The 19,886-nt window shown below is 34.5% G+C and overlaps 1 protein-coding gene and 1 pseudogene across 1 annotated transcript; both read right to left on the bottom strand.

The window, feature by feature from the left end:
• Nucleotides 1-7,635: 7,635 nt before the first annotated feature.
• On the bottom strand, nucleotides 7,636-9,007 carry LOC127855213 (uncharacterized; annotated as a pseudogene).
• Nucleotides 9,008-13,668: 4,661 nt separating this feature from the next.
• LOC127855219 (uncharacterized) lies at nucleotides 13,669-19,522 on the bottom strand. The gene is made up of 3 exons (XM_052390636.1): nucleotides 19,434-19,522; nucleotides 14,439-14,637; nucleotides 13,669-14,011 (listed from the first exon to the last, which is right to left on the bottom strand). The coding sequence occupies exons 1-3, from the start codon at nucleotides 19,476-19,478 to the stop codon at nucleotides 13,947-13,949; spliced, it is 309 nt and encodes a 102-aa protein (XP_052246596.1). The 5' UTR covers nucleotides 19,479-19,522; the 3' UTR covers nucleotides 13,669-13,946.
• Between the last annotated feature and the right edge of the window lie 364 nt (nucleotides 19,523-19,886).

The following is a 19,886-nucleotide window of genomic DNA, read 5'->3' as shown; positions in this document are numbered from 1 at the left end:
AGTAGTAGTAGTGTTAGTGATACTGGTAGTAGTTGTAATGGTTGTGGGACTGGTGGTAGTGGTAGTAGTAGTTGTAGTAGTAGTAGTAGTAGTTGTAGTAGTAGTAGAAGTAGTGGTAGTAGTGTTAGTGATACTGGTAGTAGTGGTAATGGTTGTGGGACTGGTGGTAGTGGTAGTAGTAGTTGTAGTAGTAGCAGTACTAGTAGTTGCAGTAGTAGTAGTAGTAGTAGTAGTAGTAGTAGTAGTAGTAGTAGTAGTAGTAGTAGTAGTATACTGTAGTAGTAGTGGTAGTAGTAGTAGTAGTAATAATAGTAGTAGTAGTAGTAGTAGTAGTAGTAGTAGTAGTAGTAGTAGAAGTAGTATTAGTAGTGTTAGTGACACTGGTAGTAGTGGTAATGGTTGTGGGACTGGTGGTAGTGGTAGTAGTAGTAGTTGTAGTAGTAGAAGTAGTAGTAGTAGTAGTAGTTGTAGTAGTAGTAGTAGTAGTAGTAGAAGTAGTAGTAGTAGAAGTAGTAGTAGTAGTGTTAGTGATACTGGTAGTAGTGGTAATGGTTGTGGGACTGGTGGTAGTAGTAGTAGTAGTAGTAGCAGTAGTAGCAGTAGTAGCAGAAGTAAAAGCAGTAGTAGTAGTAGTAGCAGTACTAGTTGTTGCAGTAGTAGTAGTAGTAGTAGTAGTAGTAGTAGTAGTAGTAGTAGTATACTGTAGTAGTAGTAGTAGTAGTAGTAGTAGTAGTAGTAGTAGTAGTAGTAGTAGTAGTAGTAGTAGTAGTAGTAGTAGTAGTAGTAGTAGTAGTAGTAGAAGTAGTATTAGTAGTGTTCGTGATACTGGTAGTAGTGGTAATGGTTGAGGGACTGGCGGTAGTGGTAGTAGTAGTTGTATAAGTAGCAGAATCAGGAGTAGTAATAGCAGCAGTATCAGTGTGGTAGCAGTACCAGCATCACCAGCGGTAGCGGTAGTAATAGTTGTTGTAGTAGTAGTAGTATTAGTAGATAGCAGTAGTAGTAGTAGTAGTAGTACTAGTAGTGATAGTAGTAGCGGTAGTGGTAGTGAGACTGGTAGTAGTGGTAGTGGTAGTGAGACTGATAGTAGTGGTAGTGGGACTGGTAGTAGGGGTAGTTGTTTTTTGTAAAAGTAGTAGTAGTAGAAGTAATAGTGGTAGTAGTGGTTGTGGTTGTGGGACTGGTGGTAGTTTATTAGTAGTTCTAGAAGAAGCAGAATCAGGAGTAGTAATAGTAGCAGTAGCAGTTGCAGCAACACCAACAGTTGCAGTAGAAGTTGTTGTTGTAGTAATAGCAGTAGCAGTAGCAGCAGCAATAGCAGCAGTAGCAGCAGTAGCAGCAGCAGTATCAGCAGTAGCAGTAGTAGCAGCTTAACTAAGCAGCACTGTCATTTTAAGCAATTTATCGAATAAATGTCTTGTTACTCGAAAGTGTTCACGAAAATCGTCGATATTTTCTGGTATTTTCATTTAATTTGGTACTGCATGATGTTCTTGTTGTGAGTGAGTATACTCAAAATAGTTAGTATACTATATTCTTAAATAACCCATCCAAACTCAAGCGCATTCCATCACTTACCCTACCAAACATGCGTATTACAACTTCCGTTTCCATACTAAAGTGAGCGATCGAAGTCGAACCTAGTTTACAGTAAAGGTGGTATAGTTTTACGGCAAACGAAGTAAAACTCCTTGTCTATTATAGATAATAGCATATAAAAATGGCCCTATTTGGATTCCGTAGGTATCTAACTCTCTCTGAGTGCTATCACCAAGTGCAAAGATAGACAAGAGAGGCTCTGAAAAAGATCATTGTAATAATAAGTTACCGGACAACAACAGAGGAAAGATATTATAAGATTTTAAAGTTATTAACAACACCAATAACGTGTATGGAATTGATCAGCCCTGCTGTACAATAGGAGAGAGCTTGTTAGTTATGAAAGCTGGAATTACTAAGAGCACTTACACATATATCGTTTACGTACAATCAAAGGTTGGAGGCTTAATTGAAATTAATTAACAATTTATACACGTATACAAAAGAAACTCTATTTATTCCCGATTCGGGAGATCATGAACGATACTTCTTCCCTGTCCACATTTATTAGGTCAAATCTCTTCCTTCGCCAGTGAACTGCGTTTGCCGCTTTTCCTGTTGCACAATACGCAATTCTCTTTTTAAATTACTTACAATACGTAAAAATAAAATAACATAAAAAATACCAGTTTGAATATATTATTTGTATACATTTATGTTTACCCACGTAAAAGCTACTTCACAACTCACGATAGATTAAGAGTCTCTGCACCGTCAAATATTTAAAGTCTTTTGCTGGTTGAAAATCTGAAACTCAAATACGCGTATCGGGAAGAACTTATTTATATTGAGGTTCGCCAAACAATCACTCATCCAATGTTCGGTGCAGTTTTTAAGAAATGTCTTTTATTCTTATTGGTTGGATGCATTTATCGTTATAGATGCGTGCGACAACAATTGTATACATACACCGTGACGTCGCTGTCAATATGAACCGGTACAAAATAGTGCGCTGATAATCTCGTTTTTATTCTTTTAACACTTCACAAACAAATAATTGTTCGTGGACTGATACAACTTTACGTGTTAAAAAAAAGCTTATGGTTTGAAACGTTTGTCGAATGATCACAACGTTTAAATTGACATATATATGAGTATCTGCGAGTTTGCCCACACGCACTTAACTCTCAAGTCATTTTGCCCCTCCTAACCCAACGTGAATTAATTTGCTATCTATCTTAGTTTGACTTTGTCGTTTATCTTGTTTCTTTTAATAAAATATTGACGCATCAACTACTGTTTATGCTTCTTTGTTAGACAATCTATGCAGCAATCATTATACTTCCGTTATTCAGTCTTACCATACAACAACTAACAAAACTGCTGACAGGAAAGCTTTCAGAATAATGGTTGGGAAGTAGTTATCAAACAGCATTGTGAAAACTGATTTGATGCATTCAGCTCTGAGCTATTAAGTTACTAAATGTAAATTAAACTGAAAAACAAAGGCAATAAGTAATAACATTTGTATACGGCAAATAATCGGGTGATCATGTACTGTCTACATTGATGAATTATTGGATAAATAACATTCCGTACAAAAAAAAATATCTTACTCACATATTATGCAAAACATATTATTTAAGTATTAAGTAATATGAAAATTGAATGACTTCATAATTCTTATGGGGCGGTCAGTGTTTATGAAAGATTAAATGTTAGCAATTAGATATTAAATATTGATGTACAACTGCCACAGAGGTTAACATTTACCATTATTGCATATTATTGCAACTACATGTACAATACATAAGGATTTATATGAGGCACATATCTCCACAGGTAAGTGAATCCCAATTTAACATTCATTTTGGCCCTCAACGTGAAGCTCAACAATGTTCTGCTTAAGCTTATTAATTAATAACATGTGACGATCAAACTACGTTTAAACCTAAACTAAAGCTAGCGGAAGATATGGAGTAAAATGGCAAGATGCTGCGGCCTTCTCAGTTTTGGCTGACTTTCTGGCCATCTAGATAGTCTATTTAATTCGGCGTTGAATGCGAATTAAGCGATACGTTTGATATTTGCTTAATTGATTTTACAAATAAAGGGTTTGAATTGGCTTAATATTTGCAATGTTCTTCATTGTTTTTTTCCTGCCCTCTAGGTCGGTCAACGCAAACGTTTTAAAATATGTAAAAAAATCGTAAAAATTTGCAAATATTCACTGGTAAGTAAATGGACTTAGTCTATAAAATCTTACTTACATGTGTGTTGAACGCTTGTAAATTATAACAAACAAATATAACAGAAATGGTTCAACCTCTCCCCATGCCACTGTCATAAATCCAGATGTGGTTCAACCTCCCCCCCATGATACTGTCATAAATCCACCGCAAAGTCCAAATAAGCATTGAAATTATCATTGTATTGTTATTCTTGGCCAATGCAGAAGAGTTAATTTACAACACTTGACTGTATTGTTCGCTTATTTATCCGGCGAATAATTAAATATTTTATAACTTGTATTACCTACATTTAAAATTTGACCCAGTGGAAAATTAGGTAGCATAGTGTCTATTGGTGTCCATTACGAAATGAAGTCATTGCGCAGTTGGAATACACCTTAATCGTTATTAAAATCTTTGTATATTTAAATGTCAGTAATTTAAACAGCAAATAAAGAACTTAAGTGCACGTCCATTTTTAACTTAACAAAATCTCGTCGTGCAAACATCTAATTGCTGAACACAAGAGCTATCGCTTGCTTTTTTGATGTCCTGTGGTAATAATAACATTTTCATTTCGTAAGAAACATATCAGGAAAACTGCACGTGGTTAAAAGGAGTCAACACTGTCAAAATGCTGTACGACTGTTACCTCAGTATTTTTTTCTGATTATAGAGAAGTGAGTTGAACGGAACACATATCTTTTGCCTTTAAAATTGCACTGTACTTGCTCTTGGTTGTCTTTTTTGTCCAAGAGCATACATGTATTTTGTAAATTACAGGCATTGCACTTTGTTGTTTTTTTGTCGGGTCATATCTCGAAAATTGAAACATGTAGCAACATGAAATGTTTTATGTACAAAGTTCGCATTTAGGGGAATTGCTGTGGACATGAATTGTCACTGCTGCTTCCATAAATGGATGGTTATTACCCTGTGTTAATTTCAAACTTATATTTTTAGTAGAACTTTACTCTACTGACACATGCAATTTATTATCCACAAATTGTCTCATCTTAATTTTATCATTAAAACCAATAATTTAAAACAAGTCAACCTCTCTGAAAAAAGGAGCATACGGGGAGTATTTTAGTTATTTAAGCGGGAAGTTAGTATATTATTAACAACAGGTAGTGTTGTGTTATATGATAAATGATTGCCAATTTTAGATAAATTGTGTAAACTCATTTGATAGCGAGTTAACATATAGACAAATTTACATACGTGTGTATGTTTGCTTTTGTTTATCCAAATTGTCTGTTTAAGTATATGTGCTTATTGGAATAAATGTGATGATAAATAAACATTTTCTTTTGTGTTATAAAATAATTAAGAGTAAATGAAAATGTGAACCATAATAACTATTTCCAAAATCAGAATGCATAAATAATTTACTCGTTCAATATAAAAATGGTATGCCAATATAAAACATAACCTTCTTATACAAATAAGCTATGTAGTACAAACACATATACCAAAATCTTTGTAAAATATTTGCGAACTGAACATGCGAAATGTGACCAAATGGCTCGATTTTGCGTTCCCTGATATAGGTTAAATAAGTTTGTACATGCAGTTTTATGTTGACAATACCAAACATTCAACTATATAAAATAACTTTTAAACCTAGCATATGCAAATTATGTAATTAAGTCATCTTTTGCAGAGAAATGATGATAAAATATGGAACACATATACATAAACTTATATCAGAATAGGTAACAGTATGGTTTTCTTGCCAATAGCAGGCTGAGGCTGCATTATGTGAGAAACCGGAATGTGTCCCGGCATTCCTTTCGAATTTACTAAGTAGGCTCAAGAAAGTTGGAACGACTTTTGAAAGAGAGCGGGGAATGAACCCGGATGGCCTTGTTGGGAAGCTCGAATTTCGTTAATTATAATTATTATGTTATTGTTGGTATTTTAGCATCGCTAGCATTCAACACAGACCATGACATTAAATTAAGACGTTAAACGGTTTTTGACAACATTTGATTTTTGTCGTTACCAGCCTTTAAAATGCCAACATATCACCTACTTTAGAACGATAAGATTTATGAATGCCGTGGACGCCTTGCTATCGGGCTCTCTCATTCCTATATCATATACAGGCCAAAATGCCATCACCATTTAGCCACCTATTTAATTTCTTCCCCTATGACAATTAAATTTGAAAATAAATTGCCTCAGTGGTAATTAATAGCGAGACAAGAACTTTGGCTTTTGAATTGTTGCAGCTATTCAGGACAGCAGGTTTAACCGTAAATGGTTTAGAGACTGTACATTGTAAATATATTATTTTAATACTAAGAAAAAATGAAGTATACAAGTTCAGTATTAACATGCCTTTTATCGAGTCCTTAGTGCTCTTATCTTTCACATATATATTTGTTCTGTTGATTAATACCTGTTGATGATTCCTATTCGGACTCATTCAAGCATACATTTCTGCCGACATGCCATTTGTTGTTATGCAAGCTTATGATAATGAACCGATTATACAATGTGGACAGAAAGTGAGATTTTCATTTTGCATAAAAAACCTATAGATGAAGTTGTTTATCAAACAATGTAAAGTAAAAAGTATGTGTTTTAAAATCTGGTACATAGCGCCTCAGCTATTAGCTGTTGATGATTCACTACGGTATATACCTTGTCAAGCTTTTTAACATGAAAGGCACGTCTAGTGAGAAACACAGCATGCGAAATCAATTGAGAAAATCTTTTTTTCAGGGGCGTGGCTGCTAATAGGCACAACTGGCTCGGGCCTATATATTTTTTTAAACACGAAACAAATAAAAATGCTTCAACTTCGAAAAACGCATTACATTGTTGACCCTGGGGTGTGTGAGGTGTTAAAAATCTGCATTTTATATTGACATAATTCTCAAAGAATATATTATGGCCGTGTGTAAACGGCATATCTTCCAATTATCAACTCTACTTCTTTTGATGTGCATAGATTCTCGCTCGTTTCTTTTCACGTGACTTGCTGTTACAAGTTTACATAGATCTACATGTAGTAAGTTATACTCGATTATCGTTGGATTTTTAAGAAACATTCCGAATGATGTTTATGATCGCAGAAATTTAAATGGAGCACTTTCCCCCGTATCCCGATCAATTAACTGAATCCGGGTCGGTTCGGTCCCTTGATGCCGAACAAAAACAAAATTTAGTTCTCTGACATTGAGATACAACAGTAAAATATCAAAGAAAAAAGACCAAAATCTTATATTTTCATATCTTATTTGTCTAGATATGCTTTAAATCTCACAACAGGCGTTATAGTAATTAAAAACTTTCAGGGGGAGGACCCTCAGTTTTTATGTATCATTTCCGGGCCTACAGCTCAAAAATTGCTAGCTACGCCCCTGATTTTGATTCATCGGTGCTGAATTGTAAAAAAATCTAAAAATAAATGAACAAACGAAACTTAATGGTTGATAGTTCAAAGTGTGCGTACGTTATCTGTATTCGGCTTGACAGACATAATTTGTTGTTTGCGTTTTCTAATTCGCTGATACGTTCTGCACAGAACAGGCGATATTTCGTTTAGTCGATAATTTATTACGGTATGTATTCTGCTTAAAATAATTAAAATATTTAAGTTGCTTTATCGTGTTTAAAAAAGTGTCGTATCCATGTGATTTATTTTTAATAATTTCCCATATGACTTTTTTCATCCGATAAATTGGACAATTTGTATAACCAATATTGATAATTGTTAAATCAAATGACATTTGCACATTGTAAACACATAGGTACAGTTAAGGTTTTAAATGCAAACAAGTAAAACGTATACACTAAATAGAAAACACAAGTGAAATAAACTTGTATATATTTTTTTTTATCAGAGCCAACACAATATAACTTTATTTCAAACTGCGCAGCGCATTTGCATGTAAAAGTTGAATTTAAAATTTAAAAGGGTGAACAACATGGAAGGGCTATAACAACAACAAAAATCAGTAATTGCTTTTACTGCAGGACTTTGTACTTTGTTTAATGACTGTTGTGCAATCACCCAACAATGCTTGGGACTTGCTCCAATTCTTTCAGAAGAAAGCCAGAGAAGTACGAGAAATCACTACAATGGACAGCATCTCCAGCTTGCACATTCTGAATTGCAATCACATCTCCTTTATTGAGAAACAGAACAAAGGAACCAGAGCTGGTATCGTATTTAACTCCACTAGTTACATGGGCATACATAAAGCAAACGGTGTTCCCATTGTGAACCAGTTTAAAATATTCGTTGTGCCCTGGATATGTAACGAGTGTTGACATCAACACATATACACCCGAAACTGGAGCAATAAAACCGCCCAAGTGCGGATTGTACGCCTAGCCGATGTTGGTAATGACGTGATCAAATAGCAGGTTTTGACCAACGCCAAGATCCATAGCATGTTTATTCAACGTCGCAAAGAACGCAACTAAATCTGTACCAGCATGACGTTTGTCAAGGGCCTGCGCGCGTGTATCACGTTCTGAAATGCATAATAAATAGTAGTTAATATAATTATGATAATAATAAACATCATTATTATTGTTGTTGTTATAATTATTATTATCGTTCATAGTTACGCAAATATTGATATAATCGTAAAATACTTTAGAAATTATAAACCTCCTTGTATTTGTTCGCTTTCGTCATTGGGAGTTTCTTTCAGCGCTGGTGTAGATATGTTAACATGTCTCGGCACAAAGTCAGCCAAAGAATTTGTCTCAACATTCATTTGTCCTGCCATTTTTTGCAACTGTGCACTCATTTTCGTTTGCATTAAGTTTTGAACGAACACATTTAACAGCTGAGTCAGTTTGGCACATTTCCTAGCATACTTCTGTAATTTCGAAACGTTCTGATGAAGTTTGTGGAAGAGTGTTTCCTGTCTTTTTTGATTAACTTCTATCCGATTGATAACACGTTCTTGTGTGTTTACTTTCTTTTGTAGATCGTTTATAGTTGCATCCTGTGCACTTATCTTAAACATAAGCATCTTCATATTTTCATCCTGTTGCCTTTGATTTGCACGCAAGTCATTAATTTCTGCATCCTTTGCGTCCATACGATTCTGTAGTTCCAACAACAGGTAATGCCTTAAAATGTCGCCACTTTGTTCTGAAGGTGATGAAACGGCCCGAGTGTAGCACAAAGTACACACAAGAAGTACTAAAAATGAACGCATTTCGTGTGTTAAATTTCATGACAGTACGTTTTGGAGTCACTATATATATTACTTGCTAGATAAAGAAATGTATATCTCATTTAAATTAAAAATAGCTTAATTGACATTTATGATTCAGTTATAATCAGGTTTATAAATGTTTATGTGACTAAACAGCACATATGTACAATCGCATTTTGGATAATGTTTAAAAGCTTAAGAAGTGTGTTTTAAACGGATACCAAAGTCATATTTTTGGATGAGGTGAGCTGGTTTCAAACTTAAAGGTGTTTTCCGCTGATAAGAAGCGTTCACCAATCTAGTTTACGTACAACAACTCGATCAGTAAGGCCACGTTTAAGAATGTGTAAACTCTTATCTCTCGTAACAAAGGGCGCTAAATTCAAGATCAAAAGGAACGTAATATCATTACAAATAAACCTGCATATTAATTTTGAAAATTAGCATCACGAAAAAAATATGACTCTTTCTGTCGGGGTCAAAAACAAACATTTAATGACTTGAAAACGTTTGGGAACCATCAAAAATAGCCGCACATTGAACATCACATATATTTAGTATCACTTTTTCGTTACAAAAATATGTCCTCTGCATGGAGACGGTTATTTAGAAGAACTTGCATAGATACGGAATAGTTAATAGATACTTATTTCAACAAAAGTGCCATCAAAAACCTCAATACTGTGTTGGGCTGCTATTGCCTGGACGGTCATAAGTATATTGTGAAATTGGTTTCCACTTGGATTAACATAATCTCGGATGAAATTCTAATTAAAGCTTGTAGCCGTGACTATAATAATAATAATAATAGTAATAATAATAATAATAATAATAATAATAATAATAATAATAATAATAATAATAATAATAATAATAATAATCATCATAATAATAATAATCATCATAATAATAATCATAATAATAACGATTATTATAATAATACGTTATTATTAACGAAAATTCAAAACTGTTTTACAACGGGAATCCCCTTTGCTAACTGTATGTTCAACCAGGGTAGTAAAATACGATACCAGCTCTGGTTGCTATCTTATGTATTTTAATAAAAAAGACATCATAGCCATACATAATGTGAATGCTGGAAAGACATCCACGGTGAAGATCTTCCGTTAACCGTCAATTTGGCGAACTGGTAAAACGGCATTGTTCTCCGTGTGCGAGCGAACTAAGAGGTGCACCTGTTAAGGTATACGTTCATCATGATGAACGATGCCTAAATATGGTACTCAAAAGCAAAATCGCTAAAACGCAACAAACTTATCCAGAAAGGGGAACATCCATTTATTTAAGTAGAAACTGGAAATGTTATGTGCTGGACAAAACAAAGAAACTGCTCCAGACTTTCCGTGTTTGAACATTTGCAATGGAATGAAACGATATCTGAATGGAGTGAAACGAGATATTCGCACAAAACCGTAACGATGACCCCACAATGACCCTAAGGCAAAGAAGGTTAAAAAAATCAAAAACATAGTTCTAGATACTAATCACACATACTGATATAGTACAGTTATATGTAAACATGAAATGATAGAGGGAGTAAAACGCTGGACCTTTTAAAAAAACTTGACGTGCCTTGAGTAACAGCTCGTGGATGAGGTATGAAACAGTATCGTTTGGAAATTTTGTGTGTGCCTGTTTTAATAATTTAGAAATAAACATAGTTATGATTGATTGTAACACTGACAATTGCAAACGACAATACTTTTGGCAAGTTAATCAGGTGAAATAGGCATACCCTTAGAGATTGAAGGTTGTGAAATGTGGACGTAATTATGAGCATAATGGTGAATGGAGCCTATTGTTGGTGCCGTAATTTCTAAACTGAGACAATTCAATAGTAGAAAGCAGTCTTCTTGAAGCTCAGTTGGAGACCAGCTTATGTAATGTACACCGTATTTAAAATGTTACCCTGTCATGCTGATATTGGTGTGCAGCTTGATAGTCGTTTAGAAAGGGTAGGCATTGCAAAGCATTGATCTGGCTGTCATAAACTTGGATGATGGCAAATCCGGATATTCATGTAACTGTTATTTCTGGACCCGCTTGTGAGGTTGCTTGAACAGGAAACCCATGATCAGAAGTGTCCGTTATCTTTGTCATTGTTGGACCGGCTTACGGGCATTGATCCCAAGGGCACGTTTGCGTTCGTTGATGATGCTGGTCTGTAAAATGTATAAGAGGCTATTTTTAAAGCATCCTTGTCCGCATCATTTGGCAAAAAAACATCTTGTACAAAATGCACATTTGGAGATTGGAATTTAAGTCTAAGTCGAATAGATAAGAAAAGAACGTCATTCAATTTAACACAGAAAGGCTTTTGGCTGTATAATACAAAAAAATCAATGTCATTGTGATCCATGATTCCACTGCAAATACATTTAAATAAGTGGGATTAATGATGTTATCAGCCACTAAATACCATAGAACCAGACATAATCCAATGCTAACAGGGCGACTTAAGAACTTACACATACATGCGACATGTTAACTAACTCATATTGTTTGGTATTACAATAGCATCTCAAATAATATAAATCCTATATATGTCACAATCATAAAAAAAATGTAGCTTGACATTGTTAAGTATCAACAACGTACGTACATATCATGGATATGAAACCAAGACGCTGAATATTGTAATTCAGTGCAAATGAAATAACCGACATAAAAAATCTCAAAGCACTGACATTATAAAATTGAAGGAATATGTTATTGGCATATAATAATCCGATTTCAAGCCAATATTAAATAAGCTCAGTGTATTATTATAGCATGAACATATCACCGACTTAATACAAATTATAAAGAAACGTGCTATTAAAACACAGTATGGCTACTTAAGTACATTTGCAACTTGTCTAATAAATGAGATTTTGAACGCCAAGACATTCTTTGCAATTAAAGCCGACAATTACCAATAAAAGAATACGTTTTTTTTATTGAAAAATGCTTTTTGTGCTATTGCGTAACATGAACTTAATCTACTGTTGCATATAAATCATAGTAAATCGGGAACTTAAAAGCATATATTAATGAAACGTACACCAAACTTGTACTTATTTGAGGTCCATCGACAAATTGTACGGGCGATGATTACGTCTGATATGTATAAAGATAAAAGGTGCAGCAGTTTTCACTCTTACGCAAAGCGTCACCACTCCTTAGCAAAATGGCGTGTTTGAATGTTGAATATCAAACACTATTAATCGTAAAAAAATATGTCCGTTTTGTTCCAAAGTATGAGATCATAAGTTTTAAATGTAGTGCAGCTCATTCACCCAGGAATACAGCCAGTCCGCTGCATGCATGATGAGTTGACTTTAGGGCGCTGTCATCTGGAATTCCGAAGCGTTTTGAAAGCAAAATGTAATCAACAGGATTCCAGAAGATACCATCAAATGAGGTAAATGCAGGACGCCACCTGTCAAATATTAGTCGAATACTGATTGGATGTATTTAATAAAGAAACATTTTAATTGGATTAGGAAATTCTATTATTAGCTCCGGTCTTCAGTGATAAAAACCATTGCCTTGAAAATAAATGTCATGCGCCATTGTATATGGCCTTAATTGACAATCATACTGAATACAAATAAAATTCTTAACATATTTAGGGCAAACGAAGAGCTTCTATCACTTGATAAATGAGTATATTGAAGTGTTTTTAGTAGACTAATACGTTGACATCGATTATTTTTACGACCTCAGTTTATGAATGCATGTTCACATTTACAATTGCACTATGTTGCAAATATGAACTTACATTTATGTATACTGTCCAGTTGAATTTCTATATCTCTTAGTCGTGAGGAACAGTCACGATCTAAACTCAAATAATACATATGATTAGATGTACTTGGAAAGTCATGCGTTGCCGGTATATTGTGTTTTGATATAAATGAATAACGTTTGCATTGTTTTTTGGATCAAGTAATAGGCGAATCCTGCTTTTAATATCAACATTAGATTACACGGGTTGCATAATTGTTGCTTCAATTGTTTAACCTTACTTTGTATATGTCTTAAAATTGCAAATGCCGTTAGGTTTGCATGTCGTTGTTTGTGTGTGTTTGCGTTTATCTAAATTGTCCTGATTGAGGTATTTAATTTTATGGCGTTAAATGTAAAAGATGCGTTTCAACACGCAACAAAAATATAGTAATTATAATCTGATTAGGCCCCATACTATAAAACGTAAATAGCTCATTGCAACCGTGAAGACGAACTGAGCATTTTGTCAATACGGAATTTTATGTAAAATCCTTTCTTGTCAAAACATGTTTAATTCTTCACTTTTTGTCAGGCTTGCAAAAACTATTTGTGCTAAAAAAAAAAAATCAAACATGTCAGGTAAGAAGAGAGGGATATTTATAATTTGAGTATTTTAAGTAAAATTTCAACTTTACGATTCCGGACCAGAACAATTATTTTGACATATCTGTATGGTATTCATGTCATGGAGAGGAAGCTATTAAACCTTAAATTGCATGGGGACAAATGTTGGAATTTTGGCTACGGTCAGTACACATTGAAGTATGTGCTGTGAACTACAACTATATATTTTTCACTTCTTTATAAACATCATTAACAAATTATGTTGAACATTGATTCATCCAACAATCGGGGGATTTTCTTCCATGGCCTTCAAAAGGAACCCGGAGAAGTACAAGTGATTATTTTCCCTTGTTAAGAAGCAAGACATAGCTGCCACCACTGGACTCGTAATTTCCACTACCGATTCCACCAACGTACATATGGCAGACGGTATTATCGTTGCGAACCAACTGGAAATTACTCTTGTACCCAACCAGTGACATCAGTGTAGACATCAGCACGTACATTCCAGAAACAGGTGCAGAAAAGCCGTCAAGATGTTGGTTATAGCCATTCCCGACATTTGTTACTATGTTGTCAAACAATATGTTATGGCGCCAGCCAAGATTTTCAGCTGTTTGGGTCAGTGTTACAAAGAAAGCCAATAGATCTGTTCCAGAATGGCGTCCAAGAACTGTTTGACGGATTCCTTTCCTAAAACGACAGGAAATGTTAAGCAAATGTATGTAATGAAAGTTCAAATTTGATTTTACGTGAGCTTTTACCTGGTCCTCAACCTGTAACCATTGTTCCATTACCACAGAATGTAAGTGCGTAGAAGATCAATGTAGGGCTCGTAAACCTAAAGTCATGGAATTGCACCTTTACTGTTTTTTTCCAATGCCAGAGCAACTATACCTGACTTTATATGTACACGTCATTATTTATTTTAACATATTTTAGTTTTAAACATACATAAAATATATTAAAACTGGTATTGTAGTTTTCAAGTTTATTGCATATACTACAGCAAATTTACGGTCGTAGTAGTACTAGAAGTAGTAGTGTTGTATTATAAGTGTGAAATTCGAATATTTAAGTATTCTAATAACAATTAAATGGTCAATAAAACGCGACCTACCTTCGAGTTTTGGTCCGATTTCAATATTTTGGTATTCAGTGGAGCTCATTGAAATTTTCCCACTAGCTTCAGGCAGAGACATTGAAACACTGGTATTCAAGCCGGCAAAACCGTCTGCTCTTTCCTTTGTGTTTTTATCATTTTCTTTTGTTTTGATTGTGCTCGTCACATGCTCCACGGTTGTATTTGTCTTCTCCAACTTAATAAATGCAATCATCATTGATTGAATTTGTTGCTCACAGTTGGAATAAGAATTTGTTAACTGCCTGTTTTCACTCCGCATAACGTCCAAGTCCAGCTGTATTTTACTTATTGTTTCATCTTTTTGTTTTTGAATGCGTTGCATCTCGTTCATGACATAAATCATTGTGTTGAATTTTGACTCTTGTTGTTGCAGTGCCAGACGTAGATCTTTTACAACGGCATCGTATTCATCTAAACGCCCCTGCATCTCTGTCAACAGCTTAGAGCTTAAATTGTTTTCGTTCATTTGAAACTCATCAGAGAGAATCTTATTTAAAAAACAAGGTACTCATCAGAAATGGAACTACTAATGAAAACTTTGTTAGTGTTCTCTTTAATATTCGGCGTATTGGTAATGGATCTTGCAATCTAGACGTCTATAAATGGACAACGGTATGCAGCGATTACAGACATCATTCACCTGCGACAGTGTGTATTTGACGAAGAACTACTTCGTCTTTGTAAGAAATAGGTCATTTTGAAAACGTTACCTTTAAGGATCAGAAAAATTGCATCATTTATTGTCTCAATAAGCTTCTTTTTAAGATAATTTGACAGGAAATAACAAAACAAATTAGGTGATAGAATTCTGTGCATATATTCGGTCTTTTCGTACCTAAGAAGTTGTCTCCCATTCGGGTAGGTATTACGAGTATCCCGGGTAAAAAGCGGTCCGTCTAAAATGCGTATATGACTCATAACCGCGGATATGAACGAAAAGTGCGGATATGGACGAATACAGGCAATATCGACACCTTTTCTGCAATGTTTATTTCAATGTTTAATAAAAATACACAATATGTGTTAAATATGTTAATATTGTCTCAAAATATAACTATTTAATAGACATTATCATTTTTCCAACTCTAAATTCATATCCGCGAACATGAGGAAGTGCCAGAAGATTGTTTTAGGGTTACACACCACAAACAATATTACCACGCCGACACCACATATGTTTTGTTGTATAAGTTTACATAAGGTTTATATAATATACTGAATGTATTATTATTCTTGATGTCGTCTCAAAACTTTAGTATTTAGATATACAATATGCTTTCGAAAATAGTAAAGTATTTTTGGGCCGATTATCGCCAGACCACACGTAATTAATGATGTTACTTTTCCCTGGTTATATTTTTATTTGAATACAAAATGTTGAATTTATTTAAATATACTGAATGTTATGAATGTAGTAAATATTGTCTGAAATTTCACTGTTTCAAGTGGCATTTTTCATTTGAAAATTAATGATGATTTCAAATGCGCGAGTATGATACAATCGAAAAATGTTGTTTATCCAATAAAGGATCTGTATTTGTAGTGCTATAATAACATGCAAGGTGAAATATAATATATTTGATTGTTTATGAAATAATATTTTTCTATCATGGTTTGTTGTCGAATAACCCACAGTAAGGAGTATAGATGCGTAAGAATTTAATCACGAGTGCGGAGCACGAGTGATTTGATAACACGCATCTTTACTCCTTACTGTGGGTTATTCGACAACAAACCATCATAGAAAAATATTATTTCGATTCAAACACGATTCTGATTGATTTGGTTCAAGCTTTTGGATGTGAACTATATTTTTCAATACTCAGCCCTTCTTAGTACAAAGTTCACTATTTAGTGACGTCATTCAATTGTACAAACATATGACGTCGTTTTCATTCATAAATATTTTGCAAATGACGTCAATTTCATTGAGAACAACAATCGTAGAAACTTAATGACGTCACGTTTATTAATGCTTCTGAAAAGCTGACATGCTATACTTTTTTTTTAAATTACGTTTCTTAACAAATAACATTCTTTGCAGGCGTGGTTATGCCACTTATCACCAAATATGCAATTTGTTGTCTCATTACATTTATATACATGCTACATGTATTACATTTCTTTTAGAGCGGGATTTAGCACGTTCATTTTACTGCAATATTTTCTTTATTTATTCGGAACTATTTTCGAAACATTAAGCTCCGCCCATAATTTATTGCAGAATAACCCACACTTGATTTCCTTCTTTGTCTATAGAAAACAAGTCGCGTGCCGTGTTAGAATACTATTTATATTATGCTTTCCGGTGGTTTATTGAGAAATATCAGTGAATGAAAACTGACAGTTTACCTGTTTCAAACAGTGAAAATTAACAGTAAAAATTATCGATAGTTTTCACTTTTTACTGTGAAATGACGTCATTTTTTGGACGAAATGACGTCATTATCCCAGCGAAAAACATTAGTTAAACTCTTCAATAATGTACATAAACTGTGAAAAAAGCATAAAATAAAAAAGAAAATTTGTTGGATTCGGTGAATTTAGATTTTAATTCACTCGTGATCATTGAAAATATATATTTCTATGATCACTCGTGAATTAAAGGGAGATTATGGGCATCTAACAGTTGATAGGTGTCTATCGCCACCGTTGATTAATTTTGGTGATTTCACTTCATATACACTTATATTTGTTAATGCAGCATCAACTTACTAAAACAATATCCCGGAAAGAGAAAAATAATGCATTTGAATATCAACCGTACTTTCGTTTTGACAACTGACGACAGAAATGATTCGATTAACGAGGTGAATCTTAATTTAGTTTTAGTGAAGATTCGTTCATAAGACACAAAGACACTATTTAGTTTTACGGATCATTTCGGCTTAAAGGGGTGGGTGAGTCATGTAAAATATCGAATAGTATATATATTTTTATAAACAACTGGTAGCAAGATGTATTTTAACTAAATCTTTTGACCTGTTGATTCTTTTTCGCTCAATTCAACAGTGAAAAATGCCCCTAATAATTATCACTTTAAAATCGATAATCCAACGAATCCAACAAATATCATCTATATATTATAGTTTATTAGTACGTACAAATATGCATGTCATTTTATTTATTCAAATGAACAAAGGATATCGTAGTGTACATTTAAATGTTTCAAGAATGATTTTGACATTGACTTCCGGTAATGGTGGGTGTTGACGTGTTTTTCATAGCTCGTCGAAAAATATTGATTATGTGACTCTTTTCGAGACTCATTGGTCTGAAAAAGCTATAGGAGTAAATAGTAGTGCTAGTGTCATGTTGTGGTGTTTCGAGTTTTGATGAGGACTATGTGAAAAAGGATATATTTGATCATCTTTCACGCTAAGGTACCGCAAAGTTCCACATATTTGTTTTCGTCCATTTGCTTGTTTGTTGACCTAAATTTCGATGAACCAGCTTTCGACTGTTTCCGAGTAGTTGTCAGTGTACGTCATTGTCGTCAACTAATTATTAGCTATTCAGCTACAATCAGCTACAATCCGCTTACCGTTATTGCATATAACGATGCATTTCGTTTCACCTCGTGCATCTCGTGTTCTATACTTGTGATCTATACTGGTGAAAATTAAAAGTACCGTCATGAATAATCATTCAACACCTGTACTGGGAAAACGTCCTAAAAAGCGTGACCTATCCACTTCTAGTATTGACCTTGAAACAGAGAGTAAACAAATAAAATCTCTGACTCTGACATCATGCAGAATAGCCAAATCATCAACCAAATCCAACTTAGCGAAGCGGACTTGGAGTGCATCTCCCAAAAAATGCATGTACTGTTTAAATCTGATCTGGAGGATATGGTACGTTCAGTAGTACAGTCTTTCATACCACAGGTCATAACTGGAATTAACGCCTCACTCAATGACAAAATTGAATCCCTCACACAGGAAAATAAGCATCTCAAGAACCAGGTAGCTGAGCTACTGTGCCAAGCAGACAGAGCGGAGCAATACAGCCGCCGCAACTGCCTACGTATCACAGGTATCCCGGAGGCCAGAGATGAAGACACAGATAACATTATAGTTACGATGGCGAAAGACCTTGGCGCCGAATTGTCGATCGATGACATTGATCGCTCCCACCGAGTAGGACCGCCAAAACACTCCGGTCAAAAGGCCAGGGACATTATTGTCAAGTTTGTGTCCTACAGAGCCCGGCAAAAACTCCACAGTGTGAGATCGCGTGCCAAATATTCTGATCGTTATAAAGGGAACTTTATTAACGAGTCGCTTACAAAGCTTCGCAGTGAATTGTTTTTTGATGCGCGCAAACTAGTGCACGATACACTTGTTGAAAGCGCATGGACCCACGACGGCAATATCCTGGTTCGAGACCTCAAACGTGTCATCCATCGAGTTGAATCGGCTGAACATATTTGCAAGCTCTGTTCCAATGCCAACCGGTCATACGCATCGGTCACAAATGACAGTAAATAAAAACGCTTGTCTACAGTCTTCTTGCTGAACAGTATACACAAACTAAGTTGATGTGAACTGATCCTAACCGATGCGGTTAAACGTGGAAATCATGTCGTCTCTGTAATGTTATCTTACTAATCCGTTTATATTTGTAAATGGCAATTAATCTCATCCTCCATTATACCCACTATTTAACCATTACTAGTTTTACAAATAAGAATTTCTCATTAAATAGCCCCCAGTATAAATAAATTAATAAATAAATAATAATAAATGAACTAATACTATTTCTCTGTATACGTGTAATGTGTCATGACATATTGCTTAGACGTTTGTTACTCTGTTGCATTGTGATTTAATATCGTAAATAGTTTTTCTCTGTACTGTTTAACGGTAAATCCAGCTACTGAAAACATCTAAGTAGCTCTTGTCCAATTTTTACCTAACTTAATTACTAGTCTCACAGTTATCTTAACAGTCAACTATCGACTATTACCTTGCTGCAAAATCCATATAGTATTTGGTAAATATTATGATTCATTTACTGATCAGTCCGCTACGTTCCATCTTACACCTGAGCGATTGTCACAATAATGTGCGTCTTTGTTGGTGATATCTACCGTATAGTTAATTGTACAGTAATTGACATTCCTATTTACTGTAGTAACACAAGCATGTGTGTCTTAAGTGGTGATAACTTCAGTATAGATTATTGTTCAGTAATTGGCACTCCTATTTACTGATTACTAAATAACATAATCATAACTATGCATATAACAAACTATGCTTGTGTCATATGCACGATAAGCGCACCCTTTCAATAATATTTATATCGAATATAACGCATTTTCCTAAAATCATCCCAATGCGGGCCCTCAATTTCGTTTCTGAAGGGCAGATTTCTTTGGGATATAACACATATATCAAAGCATGACGTATTTTAACTATA

This window comes from Dreissena polymorpha, chromosome 13 (assembly GCF_020536995.1).
Source record: "Dreissena polymorpha isolate Duluth1 chromosome 13, UMN_Dpol_1.0, whole genome shotgun sequence".
NCBI classification, from domain to species: Eukaryota; Metazoa; Mollusca; class Bivalvia; order Myida; family Dreissenidae; genus Dreissena; species Dreissena polymorpha.
Note: the sequence above shows the minus strand (reverse complement) of the source record. Positions and strands in the feature narration are given on the sequence as shown.